The 27,879-nt window shown below is 32.8% G+C and overlaps 1 protein-coding gene across 2 annotated transcripts in view; it reads left to right on the top strand.

Moving 5' to 3' along the window:
• Positions 1 to 5,697: 5,697 nt before the first annotated feature.
• LOC106719901 (dendritic arbor reduction protein 1) overlaps positions 5,698 to 27,879 on the top strand; it is a 55,937-nt gene continuing 33,755 nt past the window's right edge. Inside the window, exons 1-2 of one of the 2 annotated variants that reach the window (XM_014514379.2) lie at positions 5,698 to 5,855; positions 8,732 to 8,803. In XM_014514379.2, coding sequence (XP_014369865.2) covers positions 5,808 to 5,855; positions 8,732 to 8,803 — 120 coding nt within the window. In that variant the 5' untranslated portion in view covers positions 5,698 to 5,807. The remainder of the gene's footprint in view (positions 5,856 to 8,731; positions 8,804 to 27,879) is intronic. The other variant, XM_014514380.2, reaches the window with a different exon arrangement.

Raw genomic sequence — 27,879 nt, 5'->3', positions numbered from 1 at the left:
ACATCCATACAAACATTTTCATTTATAATATTAGTAATTATATCTTACTTAGGGCGCTGGTGTTAGTTTTCAAAAGAATTCGTTGTAATCGCATCGCATCGTAATTCGCATCTCAAGCATGATGGTGACTCACTCATTCACGGAGCTATTTACCCATTGCTTTATCATTAGACTTTTTTAAATGTAATGCAATTTTCATTACAAGTGTACTGTAAGAGAAGCCTTCATATTATACTACAACTTAAATCGGACACTTGACATTCGGACATTTTTTAGTCTTAAAATGTTATTAACGAAACTAAAGTAATGCAAAGTAATGAACAAATTTGAGTCGTTTTAAAATATACGCATCGTTTTATGAACGCAGTATCAATTATATAATTGCGCACAATCTTCAATCTTTTAATCTCCATCAAGAATATTCTTTCACCACACAATAGTGAAGTAAAACATAATTATTGACATGATAAGGTGTAAAGGATTTGTTAATGATAAGCTGAAAGCAAACAGGATTATTTATTCAGTGATTTGTGTGAAGTGAGCACACGCGTTCCTATTTTGAAAGGGTAAAAACTAGGTAAATGTAGTGTTATCGTGTACATGTCACTGGCAAATAGTAAACGCCGCCTGTTTGTAATTTGTCTAGAAAACAATTTAAAGACTCCGCATATGACGTATTGAAGTTATTAACTCGATCGCTAAATATATATAATATATCATTACACTTAAAAAGAATATTTTGCTTCCCATCTCCGTCCCCTACTCCGGCAAATCCACTTACTCTTAACATCCTTTCCTTATAAGAAAAGGGTGGGAAGTTAAAAAGAACTAAAATTAGGCCCCCGGAACACGCACTCATCAGACGAAACGTGGAATTGCTTCCACTTCACGCCTGTCTTCTGTGTAATCGTGGTATCGCACCGGTCAATCCGGCCAATTCGTGCACCATACATTGTTGTGCTGGAGTCTAACATTGTATATACAATTCGCCCAGACAAATTACAAACGAGTGATATGTATGTAAATAAAAATCGTGGTTTTTTGATGTATTTTCGGGTAAACTCCAAAACTTCTTAAGTGATTTTTATTTAAAAACACGAAAATTTCATATTTGTGGTTTGATCTTACTTATAAGATGGGATAACTTTTTATCAGTGATGTTTTCTTAAAAGAAATAAAAATAAAACAAACTTTTATTGTGATCTCTGTTTTTGTCGTTAAGAATGAGAGTGGTTTTTTTTTTCTTCTGGTTCAGTGAAATCTCACGGTTAGAAGAAAATAGTTCAGTTCTAGAGAATAATGCGCCGATAAACAATCAAGTGGCAATTGACGTGCACTGTCTTGTGTCCTTGTTATTCGCAGCGTCTAATTCAGACCATAAACATCTAGTAATAATGTCACTTTATATAGAACAGCAATTTAATATTCTACATTTAATATAGTATTGATATAATCACGGATTCTTATGGTAACATTTTTAATAATGTCAATATCGACATATGTCGGTGAAAACTATCTATGTAGATTAATTTAGGTATGATTTTTTTTCCAGTTTTATCTTTTGTGGAATGTACACTATCCATATTCTTTGCATATAATGTCGAATATGTAACAGTAAATGAGGTTAACATATATGACATAACATAAAGATGTAGGGAAAAAAACTAAAACATGTTGTAAACAATGTTGTAAAGAGTTTAAAAAGTAATAAAACAGTGTTGTACTATCAAGTTTCGATCGTTCAAAATATCTAATTTATTTGCTTCTTTAATAAAAGCGATGATACAAAATTTAAGCGTGATTCTTCTCAATGCCAACTATATAGTAACATTTATTCGTTCGTGTCAAATGGTCGCGGATATTTAGTTGCCATCCAATGATTGTTTGATATTTGTCCTTCGATGCTTTTTAAGATAGACATCGGAATCAATGAGTGCTACTTTATTCCTTAAATCAATCGACACATTCGTACGTATGAGTATACTAATATTCGTAAGGTAATATCTATTAGTTTAAATTATTCAGTAATTAAAAATACGCACATCACAATTCGCTGAACTCTTTTGCTGACATAGACTTATAGCAGATAACGTAAATTAAAAGAATACAATTTGCAATTCTAAAAAATTTAGTATACTTTGCAGTACATTGAACTGAAATTAGGTAATATGCTTATTACACGATACAGTTTTATAATTCTTTCATTTAACTACGTCATTGCAGGATAATTGTTGTTACAGAGATGTCATCAGCTCATGTATGGGCTACCTTAGTTCAGGGGTGACTAGATCTTAGGGTCCATTCAAAAAGAGCGGGGTGGAGAGCACAGCAGATTTTAATTGCAACTAAAATTGAGCTGTACACGATTGAAACAAGGTTTAATTTCACTTTGCACGTCTTTTTTACACTTTTCTTAAAAAAAACTTGAGAGATGTCAAGGGACACCCTGATGGAACGAAGTTCCTATGAATTTTCGTTATATATTGACACGTCGTTGCCATAGACACTATAGCAAAAAGTGTCGTGACAACTTTTCGTAAGAATTTTTTCCGTCTAGCCCCCTTTCACAACGCGCGATAAGGAACTTCGTTCCAAAAACATGTGATGCAAAATTAAACCTTGTTTCAATCTCTTAAGGTTTATTTTCTACCTGCCAGATCGGACTTTAGCCGCCCATGCGGGCCCAGTGAGGGTTGGTTGAATTCACATACATCTTTGTATTTCTTCGCAGATATGTGCAGATTTATTATATGTATTTTCCTTAACAATATCGGATAAACATAATATATTCGAAAAAGTAAAAACAAATTGGTATATGGCGGGGTTGAACCTGGATCTATAGCGTAACTTCTAAACCACTGACACTCCTAACAAAGATAATCGCCTAAAGTTATAATTTTCACATCTGAGATGAATGGTCTTAATTATGTAGGTATTTTCTTGGCAGACGAATAGATAAACACGTAGGTATATCACAATAAGGCGATAACAGAACACATGTGTGAGCAAGAAATTATCTTTGCCAGACGAAATTGACTAAGATTAGTTTAATATTTCTTTTATAAATTTATATTAAAGTTCACTGAACTTTCTTGACGCGATGGATTAACGATAAACTATACAAATTAAATTCTTAATAAAGGACGACATCTATAGGTTAAATTTTATTTGAGCAAGACATTAAAGAAAACCCATGCCCATAACACCAATTTCTCATCTCATATGATCTCATATTGATATGAAGTCCAGTAATGAAGAAACATAATAAAAGATACTGCTATTAAAATATCTAAAGGTAAACAGCAAGTTCCTGTTTAATTAAATTTAAAATGTAAAGGATTTTTAAAATCTAATTAATCATACCTTTGTAAGAAACTGCAAGTTTTTTTTGATTGCTTAAAAGTCAAGATATGCCATAGGTTATTGTTATTGAGTAGAAAATTGTTGCGTACCAAGTCGGATAAAGTTGATGCGCCTGCTGAATATGTATGTATATATTTTACATTTGTGGTAATTGCTATAATATTTCATCAGGCAAACATGTTTAATAAAAGTGATCGAGAGCATCTACCAGCTTTTTAAAGGCAGTCAATAAAAGTTTTTTGTTAATTATTTATATTATAATCACAGTTTTTTTTTTAGGAAATCAGAGGGATATCAAAAAGTTTCGTACGAGTGTTTGGACGGTGGAAATTCACGGTGATTATAAAATATTAGGTTGTGCAGATTGGACGATGATCATTTTTAATTTAAAAAAAAAAAAAATTATGCACCTTAGTTCCCGTAAATCAACTTTAGATTAGAAGCATTAAAAAAAAGAATAATAAATACCCACATTACTCTTAAATCTTAATGTTTTTTACTTAAATAAAGTTACATATTTATAGAAATGTTGTTATTTCTTAATGAAATCTTTCATCATCATTCTTTTAAGCTTTTAAAATAATTAAATTTCATGTCTGACAAAAAATCAATAAAATAAACATGGAACTAGATTAAAAGTACATTTGATTCCTCAAAACAAAGAAAAAAGATAATCTATACATAAATACAAACAATAAAATTATACGCAAAAAAAATTAACTTAAAAAAATTATAGTATTGAATTTAAATGATATAGAAAGGCGTCGTGAACGTTATTTAAACGTTTATATACAAAAAAAAAAGTTATTCCATAGAAATGTGTATTGCGGAGCGGGCGGGTAAAGAAAAACTGACCCGGCCGGTGAATCGGCGTTCAGTGAAAGCCGACCGAGCCGGACCAGACAGGCAGACACCAAACATTCAAGACTTCGACTTGATACCTACACTGACATTACACATATTTATACGGTAGAACAAACAATAATCCACCTCTACATTACAAGCTACACGCCATTTTAAACTTTAAACAAACAGTACAAGCATTATAATTGTATGTACTTATTTGAAAAGTTGAAATAAATAATTTTCAATGGTGTTTTCACTTGACGAGCTAACTGTGATAAGAAACGATAATTGATGTTGGAAAATGATTGAGATATTTAATAATCGCCGATTACTTTTTGTTAGAGCTACATACAAAAGTATGTACCTTTTTTAACATTTGTATCGATTTCTTTAAATGGTAAAGATTATTTTCAAATACATCAAGACCAGAAAAAAACAAGATGGAAAATGAATAAATTTTACAGTAATCTTTTACTTCGATATCAAGTAAACCGTTTATGGTTTATGAAGACATGGTACAAATTTGTCCACTATCAAAGTAGTATGAGGGTAGTTGGTATCTATAAGTTGAAACGAAATACTCAAGAAAATTAAGGAAAAGGCCGAGCTTCCGACTCCTTAACCGATGCCATCACGGATCTCCAAATTCTAACCAAGGATTTCCACTGTCTACGCAGCTATACAAGGTATATTATCTATCATTCTTCTTATTCCTAAACAAAAAAAACTTGTTTTTTTATAGTAAAGGTGAAGAACGACCTAGCGGCCATCTGAATTAGCCAAAATGGTGAAGTAACCGCTTCATATATATCTGATAGATATCCGGATTTACAGATGCTTTTCCTACCTTTAAATGACAGAGGAGGGACGCACATAAAGATAGGTATTTCTTATGCGTCCTCTCCTCCATAAAATCCGCTTCCCCTTAACATCCTTGTAAGAAACCTACAATTTGGCCTGAGGTATGCACACTTGTCAGAAGAAACGCAAAATTGTGTAGTCATCGCATTTCACCGGTAGAAACGACACACTCCTGCTACGGTTATTGTTGTTTTGTGCTCTACCACTATTAAAACCTGAAAAACACTTTTCTATGAAAAGTTTTTGACGTGTCTACAACTCCTTCGGGTGTAAATTACAGGGACAAATCGGTTGGTTGATTTTCTAATAAAAAATATTATACTACAATTTGTAAAACAATGAATTCAATGTGTTTCTTCTTTAATCTGTGATAAATATTTAAATCTAGTATAATTGACCACCTAAAATAAAAGATCTCTTATACAGCTAAACATATAGCAAGTTTCTTCATGTAGTTATGTCTATCTATGTTAGGCAGTAAATCAGTGAATCCCGGTTTGTAATTGTGGTGAACGGGAATGATCCCTTGTTATCAGGCGCGCAGGAGGCTAATCACTTTCATTGCAACCCCGCGCGGAGGTCGGCGCGGCTATCAGTGCGGCGGCGGCGGCCAGTCGGTCCCGCGCAGTGAGAGCGCGCACGCGTGCGCTGCTCCGCCCGCTAGCTGCGTCCGCTAGCCCCCGCTAGCTCTTGCTAGCCCCGACCTCGCCCGCCGCTACCGCCCGGCGCTGCCGGGAATGGAGGCCTGCGCCATCGCACCTGCCGAGGACCTCGTGGGCGACCAGGTAACCACCTCAATACCTCGCCCCACGACCCCAGTGCTATCCGTGATCATCTGTGTCAAAATCACCGTAGAAAGTGCTGTTGTGAATCGAGTATTCTAAAGTAGTTCGCTGTTAATATGTCTCAGGCATTGTATCAAAGGAAATTATATTTATACGGCTCATTTTTTTAAAGAATTCAGTGGTATTCGTTCAGGCCTGAAAGTGAGTGTTTTTCCGACGCCGACGGTGTGAGCCCTGATAAGCGAACGCCGTTGCAACGATACTAGAAAAATATCTGTGATTTTCATATTAACGTTTAACACAAGTAAAGATATTTTAAAAACTAACTTAGCTTACTTACATAAAGTTTATATATGATTAAAAACAAGTTGATGTTTTAATGAAATGTTAAATGAGTGTCTAAAGTAGATTTTTCACAGTAGTTTTTTGTTATAATAACATATTTAATTTTATTTCTCTAATATAAAAATCCAAAGGGTTTAGAGAAATGCTAAAAGTCATAGAAAAAAACTTTATTTGTGTTATATTTATTTACTTTTCTTTTAAAATATATAAATGAGTTTTAAAGTTTTATTATCATGATCATTTAAATAATTAATACAGTATAGTTTTTATATCTTATAATGTTACTAAAATCCTCTAAATAATGATTACTTGATAACATCTAAGCTCTTCAAACTAGGATCCGATATGCGCTACATAGAAAAGACATCAACGACTGAATAAAATAACTCAATGACAATCAAACATTATAAATAAAGAAAACTAAAACGATTTTATTCTATACCTCTTATCTACGTTTAAACACATAAAAATAGATAATATCAATATTCAATAAATATATACATATCGTAAAATTTCAATAACATTTTTATGCTTTGAAAAAGCGCGATTGTAACACTAAAATGGATATATGTAAGTCATGTAATAAATTATATTTAAATAAATAAACATATGCTTTCATAGGAGAAATTATATGCTATAGTTAGTGTAAATAATAAAAATTTAATTCGTATACTTCATTAACATGTTCCGAAGATAAATTTATGACCGATAGCAGTTTCATTAATGAATCTAAGCGTTTGCAGTTTTAACGATAATGTATGGCCACGAAAAATACTAAATCAATATTTTTCTGATCATTAAAATTAGTTTAAAAGTAATTTAAGAGTATAAAAGTTCTTAATTTATCATCATCTTCCTGGCCTTTTCCCACTCACGTGGGGTCGGCACACAAGGTTTTATAAATCTTAAAGTGTTGGCTTCAGTTTTTACGGCCGGTCGCCTGCCTGTCTCCAACCTTAGTTGGGAGGAATTTATTAAAATTAACTAATATATATAAATTAAAAAATAATAATTATTATTTGACATCTAAAAATACAGTGAATTATCCAGGATCCTCACACTAGGCGCAGCCTGTATCGCGAGGACCCAGCTCAGTGATTTAACAAGAAGCATCGTTATATGGCAACACATGGGCATTAAACAATATTAGAATAGTTAGGAGTTAAGTAAACTACACAAGAAAACAAAAACAAAAACATATAAACTAAATGAATTTATGTTTTATGAATTAAATAAACTATAAAAGTTAGTAATTTTTGAATATTTTAACTAAGTAACGTTTTCGTGGCCTATTCCCGCCTATTGCAGTTCGACATATTGAGTTTTCGACGTTTCTACGAATATAATATGAATAATGAAAATACAGTTAAAAAACTGGTAGAGTTAGTGATCATTTGTTGACCATAACCCACTGTCAGACCGTCTCCGATGAAGCGAATTAGCATATTAGCTTTATGTGTCTTGTATGTCGCCGTCCGATCGTAAATGCTGCCCATTTGTAATTTGCCTAGGTAGATTTCATATTGAACGAATTCATGCACAAATCTGACATTTTATTAATAGTTCCCCTAATGCACGATACTCCGTTGCAGCCGAATTTTTTTTTTTTTGGTTACACAAAAATTACAGTCTATTGAGTCAATGAATCTTTACAAAGTGTCTTAATATGTTCAAAATATAACACGTCTAATAATCGTTTCATGTGAAATATGCCGAATCTTTAATTTTTCCTAGGCAAATTACAAACAGGCAGTTTTCACGATCGGTCGCTGACATATTCGATGTCAGATGAATATTATTAAAAAATTTCAATGAATATAATTTTATTCGGGTTGAATTTCATTACTATTGTGTGTATTTATTATGCTTTGTTTGTATAATATGGCTTTAAAATATAGCTTTTCCAACAATATATATGTACCTTTCACGACTTTATATTATTTGATGTGAAATAATGTCAAAAAATAGAATTTGTTTAATTTAAAAATATGGTAAACCTATTTATTACAAAAGTATCTGAAACGTAAATTACAGTTCACATTACCAAAAACTCGCAGTGCGTCTATTTCTATAATTTTAACAATAATTAATAATTTGCATCTGACACAATCCAGCCATTCCTTCGATTTGTGTAACTGTTAGAATGTTAATTGTATTTAACTCCTTTTTAACTACATTTCAATATTAATAATATTAATTTAAGGTTGAGGATGTCTGTAGAAAGTACGAATGCATTGTGAAAGAAGTTATACATAAGGTGTGGTGGCTAACAGACATACTGTGGCGACCCTCCATAGGGAAAATGGCTGGCTGATGACAATGACTAATAAAATCTTAATTGTTTTTTGATACCTGTTAATTTCTAAAATATGTCGTATAACCATGCATTTCCACTATCAAAACTTCTGTACAAAATATAACTCAGTGTTTTATTGATAATGCAAAAGGATATGTCTCTGAACAGGTGTTTCGGTTGTGGACAGTCCCGGTTACATAATGTAGAAACTATGACATTATGATCTATTGTGCAGATTGTCCCGGGCGGCGGCCGTTGGGGCGCACCTCCATCCAGTGGTATTCTCGATCCCTGGTGCCAGATGCAGGTAAACATATAAATTTACTAACTAGGAAAACAACCAAATATATCTATACATATCAATAGAAAACAAAATTAGCGAAGAACTTGATAAAAACCTTAGAAACTTTTTAATAACATAACGAAGAAAGGCATCTAAGATTAAACACGTTAAAGTTAATATTTAGAAAAGGAAAGATAGGATAAAGCTATATGAAACGTAGTATACAACATGTATATTTCAAATAATATATCAAAACTCCACAAAGGATACTAATATTATTCCGACCGAAGATTAATCATTACTACTACTAAACAAAAATAATTATTTATTTTTACTTCAGGCCTTAAAATAAATTCACAATTGAAGAAAAATAAGGATTGTAAAATACATGTTACATTATAATAAAAATAACTTATAAATTAAGCCACCCCTTTTGTCAAATGCTAACTTTAAAGCAAAGTTGTTACGACATGTATTTTGGTACAAAATTAGCTTTACACTAATATTTTATCTGCATATCATTCGATGTACTAAAATGTTAACGCTTTCTGTGTATATTTTTCTATACAAATGTTCATCCTAATTTGATTTCATAGTACTATGTAAAAAAGCACTAACAAAAATATTTGCATGAACGTAATCCTAAGAAAATATTCAATGCATGACTTGTAGAGAACTGACTGTCGCACACCACCCGAATAACAATAACGATAATGTAAGTCTGCAAACTTTTAAAATACATTTCAAATTTGCCCGCTCTAAAACTATATACCTTAATCCATGGAATTAAAAATTGCGTGCGTCCACCTGAACGTAATATTATGTCGGTAAATATAGTAACTAATTTGTATGCCGCATGCAATGATGACATTGTCACGTAGTAACAACATATATAACTATTTATATATTATGTGACATGCTACCAATTTGATGGGTCAAATAATAACAGGGATAATATTTTTTATACAAAGACTTTGGGCTCAGAAACCCACGGTTATACTTAAAAAAATTCAAACTACACTATAAGCAGAGATTACATTCTTTACGGTAACGGTTAATCCTTAGATAGATTTAAGAATTCTAGTGATTAAACTAAAAATTTAATTAATTTAATTAACTTATCTGCAACCTTTCGTGAATTTTAACTTTGATTAATAAGTTACAATATTTCTAGTCTTATAAAATTTAAACCAAAAATATCAGCAAGGTAGAATAGTTAATAATTTTCAATTGCTAATGTACAAATATCACTAAGCTACTTTAAGTAATAAATAAACGACTCAGTATATAATAGAAATTATTAATGAATGGCGTGTAAGCTTCGATTGACCTCTAATCTGTATGTTCCCCTGTTCACGGGCTCATTTTACGGTTGGTGTACACTCCATTAGGTCCCGTGCTGCATGAAAGCATGAATATCGGAGATATTAGGTATATCGAAATAATTTACACGGTGCATAACGTGTGGAGGTACTATTGTTGTTGGTCGTCCGCCGTGTCATGTGTGGGAAATCGCTACCAAACGATTTTTAAGCGAAAAATCTTTATTTTGTGGATTGATATAATAAAAGCAATTAAGTATGAAGGAGACGAGTTAGTCCATTTGGTACGGTATTTCTATCACGTATTAATTGATATGACTAAAGGTACCGCTCGTCGGCGTGTACTCCTTTTAGTTCTTTTACTAAATTGTAGCTGAAATTATAAGTATTTTTTTCTACAGTACTTTTATTACAGGATAAAGTAGATCAATATATATTTTAATTATTGTATTGTACAATAAAATGGGAATAGATTACCCGGCGGATTGCCGCGTAAAATAATATTAAACGCATCATTTGAGCCGCGTTCACTGTGACAACGTCCATTGTTCGTTTGTCTATTTCTGATTCGAAACCATGAATGCTTTTTAATAGTAGCGGTTAATGTATGCAATGATTTGACAAAGGAAATTATTATAAATAAAAATTGTAAACCAAGAATACAAATAGAATAGAAGTGATCATCATCAATTAGTATAGCTAAGAACTATCCAGATTAAACATTTCAAATAGAATAAATAACTAACATGACAAAAATAAAATCCTTGATATAAATTTTTTTACAACGTTTTTAATCCATTTGGTTCAAATTTATTCGATCTAAAGGGAAACTAAATTTAAGCGAAATAGCAATCACTACACAACATAGACCATGTAAGTAGATTTTTTATTTGTTTCTTTGTAAGTCGCTTCATACAAAGTAAATTATAATAATCTTCGGATCGATCTCAAGGATCAAATATTTATTTCGGTAGTAATAGTGCCAAAATCAGTATAACGCAAGTTAGGTTGTTAGCTCCTTTTGTGCACCCTCTGTATCAATTAGCATTACACACTTCACTGACTTTACTCTGTTGCGTAAGCGCAAACGTAAATGAGATACATATAAAGGGGGGATGGTACGTGAGGAGGGGACACGAGGGGGGGAGACAGTGACAGGATTCACGGTCCAACTGACGAATACAATGATCGAGCTCAATACGTGATCGATTATGCCTGTATGTATAGGTTCGTATATTATTTGTGGAGGTTGACTTCACGTGGTTCCGATTTTGTGAATGTTTTTAATCTTAGGGTGTTGAAATCATTTTATTTTAGTTATTGTTCTTGTATCAAAATTACGATATACAAAAGACTTGATCATACATTACAATTATTAAAATTCAATATTAAAATTTAAACACATTTTTTCAATATAACGTACATTATCAAAATGAAATCAATAAGCACTTACAATACTTGTTATATGCATTTCGAGTACATACCTAACATATTTGAGTCCATTGATAATGCAAGAATCCGCGAACACATATCAGCATGACCAAACAAAGATTTAGCTGTATGTAGTAAATGCGTAAGTATGTCGTATACTTATCGTCACGTATCAATAAGCAAACTGAAAATATCGCGCTTACTTAGAATATCTGCCCACTTACCGAGCTGTGGACTCAAGCAACGTTGTATATTTGTTCTTATGACCGTGTTACTCATTTAATGAACATGTAAATATTTTTATCTATGAATATTACCAGTGTTAAAGTGTGGCGCAAGAGGTTCACGTCTATGGGTATGGGCAGAGCTGGGCATTAACTCGTTAATCCGTTAATCGTTAATTAACGAAGTTAACATTTTCCTTAACGGATTAACTTTTAAGTTAAATTCAAAAAGTGTTAACGCTCTTGTTAACTTCCGTTAAATTTCACTTCCGTTAATTTAGTCCGTTAATTGTAACAATAGACACTTATTGACGTGTTGTCATTTTATTTAAATTATGCATCAGGCTACATTCGTAAGTTCGGCTATGTTCGGGGACCGTCGGCGAGTCGAATGGTGACCGAGAACGAGAGAGAACGAGAACGAGCGAGTGCGAGTGTATGTAGGTTATACAATACACCGAGCGGCCGGGAAAGACGTGATCAAAAGAGTACCGCAGAATCCTTGTTAGAAAATAGTGACGATTTAACCAAACTTACCTCTATCAAATATTGCGAAGTTTAGGCGCTAGACACCTTCAAAGTTTATTAATTATTTCACATTTTCACAAATATCTCGAAAAGTCTATGTTACATTTTATTCACATTAAAACTGGTTTTCATTTATTTAACATCACTTTTTTTTAGAACATGATTTTGTTATAAAACCAAAATAAGGTACGAAAGTACTTTATTCTAAATACAATAATTATACACTTTGTCTTATACGTGAAACGCAAAAATCTAGTAAAAAAGATAAACACTGCGTTGAATTGCAATCAAAATAATCAAGTGTGCATAACTCTTCAACATCGTAACTAAATTACAACTAAACTTTGTTGGCGTCGAAAATGTTTATTTTAATATTGAAGTTTAAAGACAGCAAAAAATATAAAAAAAATCGTTTATGGTTCATTTGAAAAAGCGTACACATAGATAGATTTTTTGTCATTGCGTAGATAAGAAACAAACAATGAAAAATAATTTTAAAAATACGGAAGACGAAATGTGCACGCAATAAACATTCCTCAAAAACAAAAGGGATTTAGGTGTTTATTACCGTCGTTTGTTTTTTTTGGGGCTTCTTCATAGTCAACGAAAAATAATTTTGCATTTTAAAAATATGAACAAAGGATCAAATGGACAGCCCGCACACAGAATGCGATAACGAAGTCGATGGATTTATGGCCCCAACCCTTCTAATGGTCGGGGATGCACGTGCGCTGCACAAAGACAATAGCGAAGATAATTTGTTTGTTTACAAAAAAAAGTATACGATAAAACGAGAAAGAATGAGGAAAAAGATAAAATAATTATGTTAGTGAAATAATGTTAAATTGTGTTATACTAAAATTAATATATGAAATGTCGTCGGCACAAGTGACCTTTACAATAACATAAAAAACAATCTCAAACAAAATGCACTGAAAAGTAACAAAATAATGTCATGAAAACCCTCTAAACTCTAAAGAAAGTTCTCTTCTTTCTTGGAACATTTATTGTATAATTATTGTTATTTCGCAGTCGGTGTCGGCCGAAGTAAATAAGTGACATTTTATATTTGAGATGAATTAAACATACTTACTTTTATGTCCCTTCTTACTGCATTTTGTTTGAGATTTGAGATTGATATTCTTTTGAATATTACCATAATACGAGTATGTCTCACTGTTTAATAGAAAACTTGTGTTGTCTAAATTTAGTTAGTTCTCTAATTCCGTGAAGTTGAATGGTCGATAAAAAAATGACTGAAAAGATCAATTGTCCATCATTGTCAGTGAAGTATATAAGTGTATGTAACTAGTGCATGCTATGTCATTAATATCGTACAGGCAGTAGTACATCACCCCAATCGTCAAAATTTTATTTGAGTATATTATATAACTAAACTATAGATAGGATTAGCGCTCGCCCGAGATTTCGTAAGCGCAGTAAAAAAAATAGCCTAAGTTCTATAGAAAGTCTTGACAAAATCAGTCCATATGATTTGGAGATTATTCGTATGGCCATTTCCCGCTTGCGCCCTATATTCGTAATATAAACCAAAATTAACTTTAACTGTTAACTTTAACTTGCGTTAAATTTTCTTAAATTAAACGCTTTAACGATTAACGAAGTTAAATTTTTATTTAACGAATTAACGATTAACGAAGTTAACTTTTTGATTAACTGTGCCCACCTATGGGTATGGGTGATGATTGCGAATATGAATTTACAAGGGAAAATAAATCGAAATAACAATGAAATGGGACTCTTTAAGTTATACATTAATTTTGAGAGCAGTTGTTTTCAGATTTAATTTTAATATTGAACCGTAAAATGTTCCGACTCATTGGCTATCTGCTATAATATATAGAGTCTATCTCTCGTTGAATATAAAAAATATAGAAAAGAATAGTAATCTATAGCGGCTTAGCTTTGATAGGTACAAACAAAGAATATGTACAACCCATCTTGCTAACTTATGCTTGAATACTGGTGAAAGAATGAAGAAATTGAATACTGCTCAAAAATTCACATGTGTACTAATTACTTGTATATTTGAAGACTTAGTTCGATGAGTAGGGTTTATAAATTACTGATTCTGTCTGCTCCGGTAACATGAACTTGATGTTAATTCAGTAATAATATGCAGAATATAAAGATAAAAAATGCACATTTGAGATAATTTATTTTTACACCAATGTCGTCGTAATTTGAGATGTTTGTCACTTCTTTAATCGAGAAACATAAATCCATGTAATATATGGAACTATGTTGAACTCCAACGTTGACATTCGAGGTTTAGATTACGAATTACCAAAAAAAAAAAAGATATTACCTTGTAACAAAGTAAATTTCTTTTTTTACAAGTATTTTGTGTAGCTTAAAAGTTAGTTTTTAAGGTATATAAATAAAATTCTTATTAAGATGCCATAACACGATTTTCTATAAATAATCTCATACCGATATGTCGAATACATTTGTGATTACAACTTGTAGTGGTCAGGTGGGCGACAAATCCATCGGTGGTAGAGCAAAAAAGCAAACTTAAACATTTGTAGGTCGCGCGTTGCGCCATTTCCTTTACCCGAGCTGTGACCATTAAAAAACAGCATATGCTTTTATCGCTTTAATATTTGGTACAGATAAGGATTCGAAAAGTTGAAAATTAACATTAACAATCTTAACTGAGTATTTCAAATATTTTAACGCGTTACGCTATTATTTTGTATACATCGTTTGTGTTCGACATTTATGGAAAATGTTGCATTAATCATATCCGTAAAAACATTATTTTATTAACATATTAATGTACAAATTTCAGTGCGGTATCTATCGCCGTTTGGACCAAGTGATTTTACTTATTATTTTACTAACCACATTCATTCCATCTTAATATCAAAAGCGACTAAAACTTTTATGGACTTTAAAAGTTAACTTTCCAGACCATTTTCATTTTCATTGACCTTTGGAGTAAAATAGCTCCAAAGGTCAATGAAAAACTTATGAATAAACAAAAAATATAGATTTTATACAAAAGCACGGAATCATTGTCAAGTAATGTATTAAATTAAGCATTAGTTAACTTGATATTAAGTTATAGAAGTTGTAGCTTAACCCGAATTTCTGCACGTATGTATAGCGGACGACCGCGGCCGTGTTCAGTGGATGAGTCACACAAGACAAGACGTCCGTCAACTTATTAACGGCCCCACAATACGAACGTTTCAAACATGTATTAAAACATCTACACTCAGCTTGAATTTAATGTTATTTTATGATTAAGTAATGACTTTAATGGACCAATGATAATTGTTTAAATTTTTTTAATTACTTTACGGTGCTTTGATTTACTTTAAATTGCACGATTGCTATAAATTAAAAAATGTAAACGATAGAGAATCAAGTGCCAGATAATGGTTAGATTAAGCTTTTTTCAGCTATTTTCTAACACATTAAAATGTATCATTTTTTTTAATTCACAAATTATTGGTTTTAGTTCACGTCCAGCCAGTGACAAGAGTAAACAGAGATAAAAGAAAAGTGTGATTGACAAAAAGAGATAAAAATAAGTTTCAAACGGAGATTGTGGTCTTGGAAACCCAATATTAGATACCATCTTTAAAGTAGAGGAAAATCATGAAAGGTTAATTAGTCTTTCTTTTTTTTTTTTTGTTGTACGTCATTATCCTTTAAATAAAGAAACCGAAGTCACACGCCTAAATTAGACTATAATAAGTCGTAAACCATTCTAAAATACTTTCAAATTATTTCTGACTATAGTACAAATTCTGCTGAGTACCGCAAATCTAGGTTAGGGCGTCGCGACCCCAAATCGATCTTGCAATCTTCATGGCGTTGCGGTGCGAGCGAGACGGCCGCTGCGACCTAGAGTAACAGGTTGGGAATCCGGAAGGTATGTAGAAACCGGCTCCGAGATGCATTTTTCCATTCAATGGAAAGCTCTACGTTACTTCGTTGACGACACATCGATTCATTTTTTTTGAAAAAAAAAAACAATTCCACGTTAATTTTACGCCTGTGTGGCTTCTTCGTTTTTATCGATAAATTATTTTTTACCTTAATTACGGTTATTATCTAGTAAGTAATCGATACTGTAGTAGCATTAACTGTTTTAAATTAAACGCTAAACTTACTATGCAAGGCTGCCATTTTATTAATTTTATTTTCATCAGCAGTATTTTATGGCAAATTTTTTTTAGTCTACCTAGTCAAACATTTAAATAAAACTTCCTAAAACCTCTAAATCACCTCCTTGGACATTTGAATGTACAAAGTTGTTTAGTATTACTGTAACATTATCACTATTTGTTTACATTATAAATTATACGGTACTATGTATTTATCAAGAGTATTTTTTAATTTTATTCAGTCAAATTAAAATCATAAAGCTTGTTAAGTAATGAAGTATTGCATCCGTATTAAAGTGGGGTCGAAACTGCTTTTATGCAAATTAATGTGTTACTGTAATTATGTCCGTATATTTTTGGTATAGTTTACCATTCTAATGGGCAAAAAAGGACTCTGATACATATTGTATTAACATTGTTAGATTATAAAGGGTGGATATAAGATTTCGCTCGAATTTGTCCTTAACGTAGTATAGAAAAACACGAAATAAGAAATTAAATGTATTGCTGAACCAGAAAAAAACTAGATTGCTAACATACTAAAGCATTGAATAGCATTTATGCTAAGACTACCTGTCGCCCGCGACTCCGTCCGCGCGGATTAATAAAAACTTAATAAGTATCCTATGTGTTCTTTCAGAGTATGTTCTACATCTATACCGAATTTCATCAAGATCCATACAGCCATTCCGGAGATACCTTCAAACAAACATTCATCCATCCATCTAAACATACGCATTTATAATATTCGTAAGATATATGGAAGTAGAAAAGACTGCAGAGTTGTTCAAGAAAGCGTCTCTACTCTCCTAGATTCAGTGTACATATCCTAGTTTCAGAAATGACCGATGTTGTTTGGCTGAACAACGTGCACGTTAGAATAGCATTAAGTATTGTGATAAGTGACCGATTCACCTTTTCCGAGCATTTATCATCATAATGCAACAAAATGTCGTTTATAGGGCCCGTGGCCCGTTTGCGGCGCGTCTCGCGGCGAGCGGTGGCTTTCTACCCTGCGGCGGTGCTTACTCCGCACATACCGCGCCTGCGATTCATGTCTATGACGATCAGCGGATTTTTTTGCTAGAATAATATAATATTTTTAGATGCGTATGTAGTCAACACCACATTCCACTCCTAGTCCATATTCATCTGATATACTCAGCTGATTATTCCCTATTCGAGTGTACCATTCAAGCATGATACTTTCATGCTTGAAGTCAGTATTGGACTCCACCAGCTACGTTGCTTTACGTGCAGCCGCCAACTCATTCAAACGCATAACCATAATTAAGAATCGATGAATCGAATCGAATCGATATATGGAGGTGTCCTCACGAATTAATAAACTGATTCCGTTTTTTTTTTTTTGTGACTGAAGTCACTGTTTGCCTTGAAGAGGCGTTTACAGTTTCACCGGGCTTGAGGTGGCCGGGCGCAGATGGCGCTTAGCCTAAACCTCGTTTAAGAGTAACTAGGCTTGAGGGCTCCCTCAGGAGCCTCGGCTCGGGCTGTTACTACATTATTATTACCGCGTTGAAGTGATTCCGCTAAAAGTATTCGAATAAATATGCAAGTACGCCCACTTATTTTTAGACAACGCTTTTTTTGTTTTTTTTATTAATTTCCTTGTCGTGATCATGTCGTAAATATTTTTGCTTGTTATTTTTTATTCCATGTAGCATTGCACATCTGTTCATCTTGTAAAATCATATTTGATTTTTTGGAATATATTAATTTATACTAAACATAAAACTGTTGTGTCTTATGACTTGGGCCACGGTTTAGGCGAGCGTGTGACGCGCGACCAGATGTGGAATGGAGCGGAATGTATTACTACTGGATGTGTTCAGTAGTAGTTTTTGCCGTCAGCACACAGTTGCCGGTGATACGTGCAAGAGGCGACTCTTAATAAAGACATTTGACAAGAGTTTAGAGTCAATGTTACTCAACTACCACTTTTAATGACAGCGCAAAATGTTATATTACGCAATTGTTGTATATGTAAAACAGACAACGAACATTACCAACTACAATTTTGTAGTAGGTATATAAATGCAAAGTTAACAAACAACATGTCACAAATTTTATGCATTAACAATTTGATAAATAATTTTTCTCAAGAGGAATTTAATCATAATCTGTCGAAGCTTTTCCTGGCTCTTTGATGTTCATATTCTCTGGTTGTAGGTGGTAAAATAATACTGTGTTCTATAATATAGATGTTTATCTTTTGATTCAAAGTTTTTTCGGTGTAATTTAAAAAAAAAGATAAATAAATGATAAATGTTTAAGAATTTACAAAATGATGCATTTATTGCATAGCTTTAATTTTAACAGAGAAATCAGTTAGTTATAAATAACCTCTTCGCCGACGTACTTACGTGTCCCCGAGTTAGTGATTTTATTATTTGCGTTAGTTATCTTTTATTGACACATTCAAACGACTTATCGGTCGTCGCGGGTCTTGAAAATGTTGTCCCACAACTTTACATAGATATTTTAAACCTGTACTCTCGATGTTCCTTAGCCTCGTACGCTGGCGTTTACGAATTTAATAGATTTTTTTATGGTTGATAACAGTTATTAGATGGAGGGCGTTTATGAGTCCAATGAATTAGTATTGACGATTAGAACTGTGCCTTTGTAATTACAAGTCACGTAACCGCAGGGCCGTTTAGTACGTGTTACAAAATAACTTGTCACATCATTTCTTATTAACTGATAATCTTTTATCAGACTAAAGGTGACAAGCTTAACTCGGCTGACTTTAGTGCATCGAATAGTACATTGCAGCCACTCCAAATGTATTTAGATTCAGCGGCTTTTGGCTCCTACATTTGTGATTAATTGCTACGTAAGTATAGCGATTCTTTTGTTGGGTTACGATTATATCTATTTAAAGAATTTTTATTTTCTTCGGTTAAGTTAAAAAAGTTAAAGTTTACAAGTACGTGTGTAACATATTTTTTAATAAACTGGTTTTCAACAATTACCACAGTGCCATTTTATCGCTTCACAAAATTATGATTTACAAATAGTACTTTATATTGACTTTTGTCGCGAGACGATACGGATCAAACTGAACTTCAATATTCAGTACACTTTACATACAAAGTTGTATAAAAAAACGTAACATTGAGTTACCCGATCGTGCGCAGTTTTATGACAATGTATGTGTTGACTTTGGTCGAACAAAACGCACCGTTACTCGAAGCCATCGCGATTGACCGGGGCGAGTAGGGGGAAAGGGGATCGCGGGCGGGGGACCACCTGCGTTTAACTAAACGAAAGTGATCTGCCGAGTAGGCATAAGATAGAATATCCTACGTGTCTTATCGTGTTTGTTGACATTATACATAGCGAAAAAAAATATTGAAAATTAATACTGTAAATCGAAAACGTGTATAATGACGATAAAGAGACTTTTCTAAGGCGCTTACAATGGTGTTACAAGTGGTCATAAAGTTAGTTCACCAATGTAGATATCTGTGCGTGCGGTCATTAAACTTACTAAAATTACTTTATTGAAAAAAAACTAGTTTTCCAGATTTTTAATAAATCAAATTTATTGATTATACTCGTACAGGTGAAACTTTTGCTGAAACAAAAAAATTATAATTGAAATACAGAGAAAGGCCATGCGATGAGATAATAATAATTATAATAAAAGTGTCAATTTATCCGTGACTTATGATTTAGTAATTTTAAAATATATTGTAGAGGTGTACACTATATATAAGACAGTAACGTAGTTAAGGTACAAATTTTTTTCTATCTCCATTGTCATCAGCCTTCGTCTGCTCACTGTTGGACATAGACCTTTTGGTCTTTAACTAATAAATATTGTGTATGCAACGTTCAGATACCCGAACGTTGCGCGATGATGTTAATTTTCACTATGAACTGATATATAAAAAGACAGGAACAAGATAAAGTTATATAAAAATGTACAAGATGAAAATGCGAACAAGATGTAAAACAAAACGTCAAAAAACTGAATTTGGTCAAAAATAATATTTTATAAAATGTCCAAAAAGGCTGAAGTGAAAAGGCTGGATGCAACCCCGAGGCCGCAACAGTATCCACATTTAACAAAACACTTTTTCTATTTGAAAATTCAGTTAACAGGTTTTTGTGTCTGTTTTCTGGCAGTTCACAGATGCTACGTCGAAGGTGGAAGCGTCAACATGTCTGATTTGAATGTCGGAGTGGTTACGATGATAAAGCAATCGTATCCCATTCAACACTTATTTTAGAAGGTTCAAGTAACATAATTTACAGTCCTGATAGTAATGCTACTCGAGAGACGCGCGTTGTGCAATTTAAAGTGTTGTGCCGAGATACGATAGCATTTTGTATATGGTCTTGTAACGGAATTTGGGCGGTTTTTTATTGGAACGAAGTTCCTTATCGCGCGTTGTGAAAGGGGGCTGGACGGAAAAAATTCTTACGAAAAGTTGTCACGACACTTTTTGCTATATCACCATGGCAACGACGTGACAATATATAACGAAAATTCATAGAAATAAAATGTACTTCTTGTGAAGACTTAAGTTTTTTATTCATAGAATAAACATTGGTTCCTTCACTAATTAATCGAAAGAAACTTCGTTCCATCCGGGTGTCCCTTGACACCTCTCAAGTTTTTTTATACTAGTAACAACCATTGCTTGATTATTTAATAAATTTGAAGCATGTAATTTTATCGGTTTATTATTTTCAAAATTATCAATCATGGTACAGTGACTTAAATATTAAAAAAAGAACTAGAGATTTTTTTTCTTGCGTCTAATGCACCTAATGACTAGATCAATTAGATAGACATTTGATGCAGTCCCTACGCATATAAAATTGTGAAACAACTTTTAAATACATAGTAACAACTGAACACTTGTGACCTGCTTCCACGAGAAAATTTATTTCATTCAGACTCCTCGCGATTTTGTGATGGCGAGATGTGAATGTCTTACCTAGAGTTTCCACTGCAGAAAACTTATTGTCATTTGTCACATTCTTTAAAAACCTTTTTTTTAAAGAATGTGCCTTTCCTAAAGCCTAATTTATTCAAATGTTTTTGCAATGGAACACAGGACTAGAATTTAATTTTGGATTGCTGTTTTCGCTTAGTGAAATAAATAATAATACTAACTTACAGTAACTTAAACAATTTGCAGTTTAGAAGAAATTCAGTGACCACACGTAATGAAGAATTTATAAAGACAGCTAGACGGCGTGGCTTTTTTGTAAAACCCATACACGACGAAATACCGTTGTCTTTGGTCACTAAAATAGCGATAGCTTTACCACCTGTCACTTTGTTCCAAATACGTTCTTAACAAATGACAAGATAAGGTTTAGGCAACTTAAATTTCCAATACGTCTATTCACTTATATTAGCATAGCACGCTTTAGGGTATTACTGAGTCGATTTATCTATGATGTATAAATTTTAGTTGCTTTAGGGAGGTGAAGAGGTTAAGGATGTCTTAGGGTTGTCACCTATTAGGGTTTAACTCTTACCGAAGTTTGTATGATGCATATTGGGTATACGGGTTTGACATCAATGTTCTGGACAGAGTGGTTAATGTGACAGTTATTGTTCGTCGTCCGCTATGAATCAAGGGTAAACATCGTTTGTGTTACTGAGACATTGATTTTTCGACCTCGACAAGTCAACTGTTTTCGGTTCTATGTTAATTGAGAGTTGACAGCCCTAGGCATGGTACAGTCGTGACAAAAGTAGGAATTCACGCGGAGACGTGGACGCGACCGGCCAGTAGCTCTTGACGGTTGGTTCAAACATTCTAATGTAGGATGACGCAATGCTACACGAACTGGATTTGCACTCGTCTCACTAAACTCGGTTTATTAATAACACAAGCTTTATCTATATTAAAACATATTGCCAGTCATTTTAAATCTTCATAAGTGAATTTATAATAATATTTCACAGGTTTACCAACTTCTTTTTGTCTTTGTTTCTTTCTGTTTCTTAAACTTTCTGAAAGAAGATGCCGATAATCTTAAGACAATCGACATACAAATGTTTGTAGATATTTAATATTATATTTGAGATAATGTCATTTAGTCTTCCATAAAAATTACTTTCAATACCTTAACATAATATACGTCTAATTGTTGTATTTCAAATCAAAGTAGACATTCTAACATGAGATACTTCTTAAAATATGGTTAAAGTAGGAAAGGAAACACACACTTCCGCGACGCCCACAAGCTTCGTCTGAGTCGCGCTAAATACATTTCTCGTTATAAAATTACGAAACGAACTCAAACATCAAATCGTTTACGGTAATACTTTTCTTAAATCGAAAATGTTGTCTTAACTTATTAATTATTTAATTAATATGCGACCGCGAATCGTTAACGAGTTTCTGGTGTGAGTGCGATGTCGGAGAAGATTTACGCATCCATTGCGGTATCTTATTAACATTCTAGTGGGTGTTCGCTTACAAAAGAGTTATTGCATGCATTGCAAAATGAATGTGTCGGATGCGTTCCGTGGCTAATGTTGCGACAGTACGGCGCTGGCCAGACTGCTTGGCGCGCCACTTTTTTTTTTTCAAACAAACCTATTTTCTTTATGAATTTTGGACAAGCGTAGGCGGCGCTCTCGGAAATTGTAAACTTTCTTTTTTATAGTCCCAGAGAATGATAATTTTGATGATACTTGCCAAACAACTAATTTTGTTAAATTTTTAGTGTTGCGACACTAATATTCTTTTTAATTCTATTTATTAAACTTTTAACCATCAAAGAAACTTAATTAATTTACTGAGTAGGTATATAGTTATATTATTAGTCATGTAATAAAAGAACATTATGCTTTAAAAGAAAATTTTCTTTTTTTATATAAGATTTAATAACTAGTAGCACGTAATGCTTCAAGTTAAATGCTGAGTTTAATATAAAAAAAAATCTGTCCATTGCTCGATGTTGATGATTCAAATTAGACGAAAAGTGATTAGCTGTCTCTGTCTAGCCAACAAAAAATCTGTTTCGCATTGTATAATGTTAATTTTTGCACACGTGTTTTAAATATTTTTGATGATGAGTCATTGGTCTAAGCGGATTACGCAACATCTCTAGTTATTGTATTTTAAATGCCATAGGCGATATACTGTGACATCACTTATCAATTAAAACTGTATTACATGTGCAAAAAAAACTTGTAAATTAAGTTTTTATTAACAAATACAGAATTTTTTATTAAAACTTAAAAAAAATTATAATTTTTTTTTTGTGAAATATTTTATAACATAAAAATTGTAGGTAGGTTTTATAGTTTTAACACAAAACAATTTTTTTATTTTATTTGTAATAAAAATTTCGAAAAAAATTAAGAGTCGATATATTCATATGACAGTCGTTAACAAATCCCAAATAAGGTAGAAGTAGAAAAATACTATAGAATTTTTTTTACATCGCAAAACAGGTATAAATTAGTAGGGTTCCGTGACGAGAAAGGGTTTTTCCTCATTTCGATTCATATTCCGTTCATTATCAATATGATTTAGAAAATTTGTCGCCCATAGTATCGATATCTTATTTTGCTGACTTTAAACATCCTTAATTATAATTAAAATCACGTAATTTTATAAAAAAAAACATTTATTGTTAAACATAGGTTTAACTTTAATCAAAAATAAAATGATCGTCATAAATTGAAGAATCTCGAACATTCGCTTTTCTTTGTCTTGCTATTATGCCAGCTTGTAAATGATACTGTCGATACATGTATTCTTTGGTCATCGCTTGTGCAGTAAACATGCCTCGGCTGCGTTGTAGTATGTCACTAGCTGGACCCCAACTAGGATCTAGTCTTATCATCGACCAAATATCTTTTCTAAAAACTGCAATTAATACTTTGAAAAGTATTCCAAGCAAGATATAACTAATGGTCACTAATAGTAGGTAGCGTCCGGTAACATCAACTATATTAGTACTACCCCATCGATAATGTATTTCATTGCAAAATGCATACGAGAGTATCACACTAGTAGATACCCAACCGATCTTCATAAAAATTGATGGTTGCACACCGAGCATAAAATGTACATCCTCCTCGAATCGATGTATTCCGTACATTAGTACAAAAACCATACACTCTATAGCGGCCATAAATGTCGAAAGAAGATTTAGATAAGTTCTACAAAGTGTCAAAAATAAATTAATACCATATTTCGACTGCAGCGGTATCGTTATTAGAAATAATATAACCATACAGGTCAAACAAATCAGTCCAGGATATTTAGCCACTTTTGAATTTCTTCTTTTTACCATTTCTAATAGGTTAAAGAAAGTGATTACGTTTGTGTTAAGGCCTATAATAGCATTGGCACTATAGATAAGTGGTAACCATAGAGAACTATTCCGGTAATGCTGAACGAGTCGTGGAACCTTTTCAAATAGCAGTGTCATAGGAGCTCTAATTAAAAATTCCGGTTTCATTCTGTAATGATAAGCATAAGGGCAATACAACATGGCTGTCGTACAAACTGTAAGAATAATAAAACCTATGGTGATCGCTACACAAATTACAACGTTGGAGTAGCAGGGCGATCGAAAGCTGACTCCAGATGCGAAATTAAATGTTATTCCAGAGCCGATGGTCAACGTAAAGATAACTTGCTGAATCATATTTGAAAGGCGAAATTTTTTACTAAAGTTACTGAAGTCGAGGTCCAAAACATCTTCGTACTCCACGACTATTCCCTTTTGAAGCATTGAACCGGTAAGAAGCAGCAAATAGACGAAGATAGGATATATAACAAAGAAATGGACAAAACATTTTAGAGATTCCAATCGCTTGAAGCAACTTAAAAATGTTATGGCACAAACAAATCCGGATGCGAGGCATACACGCCACACTATAAAAAAGTATTTAGTATTATCCACTTCTAATATGTAAAATCTCCAATACTGGTATTCAGGGTATGTAGTATGCAGTTGATCGCAATAGCTTGCGCTGAATTTACGCTTTATACAATCTTCATTGACAGTGTAGTTGGTAAGCAATATGTTACAGTCCTTGTCAGACCAGGATCCGCACAAGAAATAAGGTATGGGTTTCTCGAAGCTGATCAAGAAGTAATGTAATAAGAAGGAGATAGCGTTATGATTGTAGATAATGAACAAAATTTGCCATATCACTTGTACATAGCCGATGTGAGAGAGACATTTTCTGATCGTCCACACTGAAAGACAGTCTCTAGCTGTGAATTGACTGACGATAGATTCCATATATAGCAACGGGATTCCAATTACAACAAATAATATGACAGCGCACAATAAATTTCCTGTTGTACCAGAGGCTAGGGCTCCCGTTGGTATGCTTATTGTACAAGCAGTTCCAATTGTTTGGCACAACAACACAAGTATATGAACCCGTCTTGACATACGAAATTCTGCATCATTTGTAGGCATTCTCCAATAATTACACGTGAAAATTTAAGAACGATAATATTGAAATCATGACCATATGGAGTTATCTTACATTATTTAACCATCACTTTGTCTATTTGAACTTGAAATATGGATGAACAAATAAGTATTTAAGTTTAAAAGAAACCAGTATGTTCTCTTCATTATATCGGTCGGTTATGGGGATGAAGATACTAAGAATACACGAAAAAAAAAATTACGAGTGTCTGTGGATTTTTATAAAATTGTAATTTAAATTATGATTAATAATTTTATATCAATATTGTCTATTATCGTATTAGTTATATTTAATTTTTTGTATTAAAGTTTTAGGACGTGTTATTAAAACAAAACCAGTTTGAACATTTACACATGCGGATTTAATGATTTGATATTACCATCAAACAAGTTATTAGAGAATTTAAAAACATAGTATTTGAACAGCGGTATTAATAAGGAAACGATAATTACAGTTCAATGAACGGTATCTAAATGTTGTGTAAATATATTGTACTACCTCCAGCTTCGAACATGATATAAAACTCGTAAAAATCGAGTTTAAAACCTAACAGAACTTAAAACTTACTAACTTATCAAGAGCTGTTTTATTTTAATGTTGCCAGAGAAATCTATCTCTATTTGCTAATACTCGATGAGTAAGTTTACAGTAAAGGCTGTAGTTGCTTTTCGTGCGTATCCCAGCTCACAGACATTCCGAGCAGGTGTCCGCTAGATAATGAAATTACAATTGATAAACGGCACGCAGTTTCACTTTATACACAACGATACGAGCCCGAGACCCGTTTACTTGCGAGTAAATGTTACCACAAGGCTTTCTTGTTTCACACTTGCCGTCGGCAACCATGCAGACAACGAAAATAAATATCTCTGGATAGCAATAGCATAAGTACTTATTAAAGTTGTGTGAACAATGAGATCAGAGCTTTATTTTAAGGGAACTATAGATCTTCAGCAAAAAAGTAAGATCGTAAGGGCCGTCGTACACGGACAGATTCAAAGAGTCGACGTCGGCAGCTTCAAGCATTCCTTGAACGATGGACCTAACTTTTACATCCTTCATCAAAGGAATTAAACATTTCGACTTTAAATCTAATGGTATGAAACCAGTTGCCTCTTTGTCACTTTCAATGTATTGCCTATTAAAAAAACGCGATTTCATATTAAACGATTTAACAGAAGCTTACCTTGCTCATCTGTTTAAGTTCCTTTTCCCAACCTATCCATCCAAAGAACATGGGGTGCTAAAATGGTCGAGGTAATCACTGTCAAGTTTTTTATATGACTAAGGGCCACTATACAAGGCCTCCGGAAAGATGTCTGTTGCGGTAGACCTAAAAAGCAGGAAATAAACTAAAGAAAATTAATTACATATAATTATTTTTATTAAGGTATGAATGTCACCGAAAAGTAACCGACAGACGCTATCAGGGAAAAATATGCATCTTTTATTTACACTGTTGACATTATCTAATCAATATTTCTGCAACGTAGCAACGTTCGTACAGATAAAGACGAAAAAAAGACAATTTTGCGCGCCCCGCCTATGTTTGCTGACCTATATTTACGTATCGTATAATTATTATATTTTGTAAATTTTAAAATTGTTGTGTAACCATTTTCACATTTATTAAAATAAGTGTGCTGTTAATTCAAACAATACAATATATCCTCAAAGTAAATTCAGTAGGTATATCTTAAAATAATGGTAAATTTACAAATAGACTTAAGCTTCGAAGAGAAAGGCCAAAAATGTGCAATTGATTATTATTAAATTAATTGTATTACTTATTATTTACGATAACAATTACTATATAAAAATATTATTAATTTAATTAATTAAACATTTTTAACGGCAACGTTTAATTAAGTAGTTTTAATTATGATCAATTATTATCTTGAAAATTATCTGGAAAATAGAAGGCATTTAAGTTTTAATAAATATGTCGTTTAACCCTATGACCCAGAACGTGGTCGATTATTATATTATT

The sequence above is a fragment of the Papilio machaon genome, chromosome Z, assembly GCF_912999745.1.
Source record: "Papilio machaon chromosome Z, ilPapMach1.1, whole genome shotgun sequence".
NCBI lineage: Eukaryota > Metazoa > Arthropoda > Insecta > Lepidoptera > Papilionidae > Papilio > Papilio machaon.
This window is presented reverse-complemented; position numbering and strand designations above follow the sequence as displayed.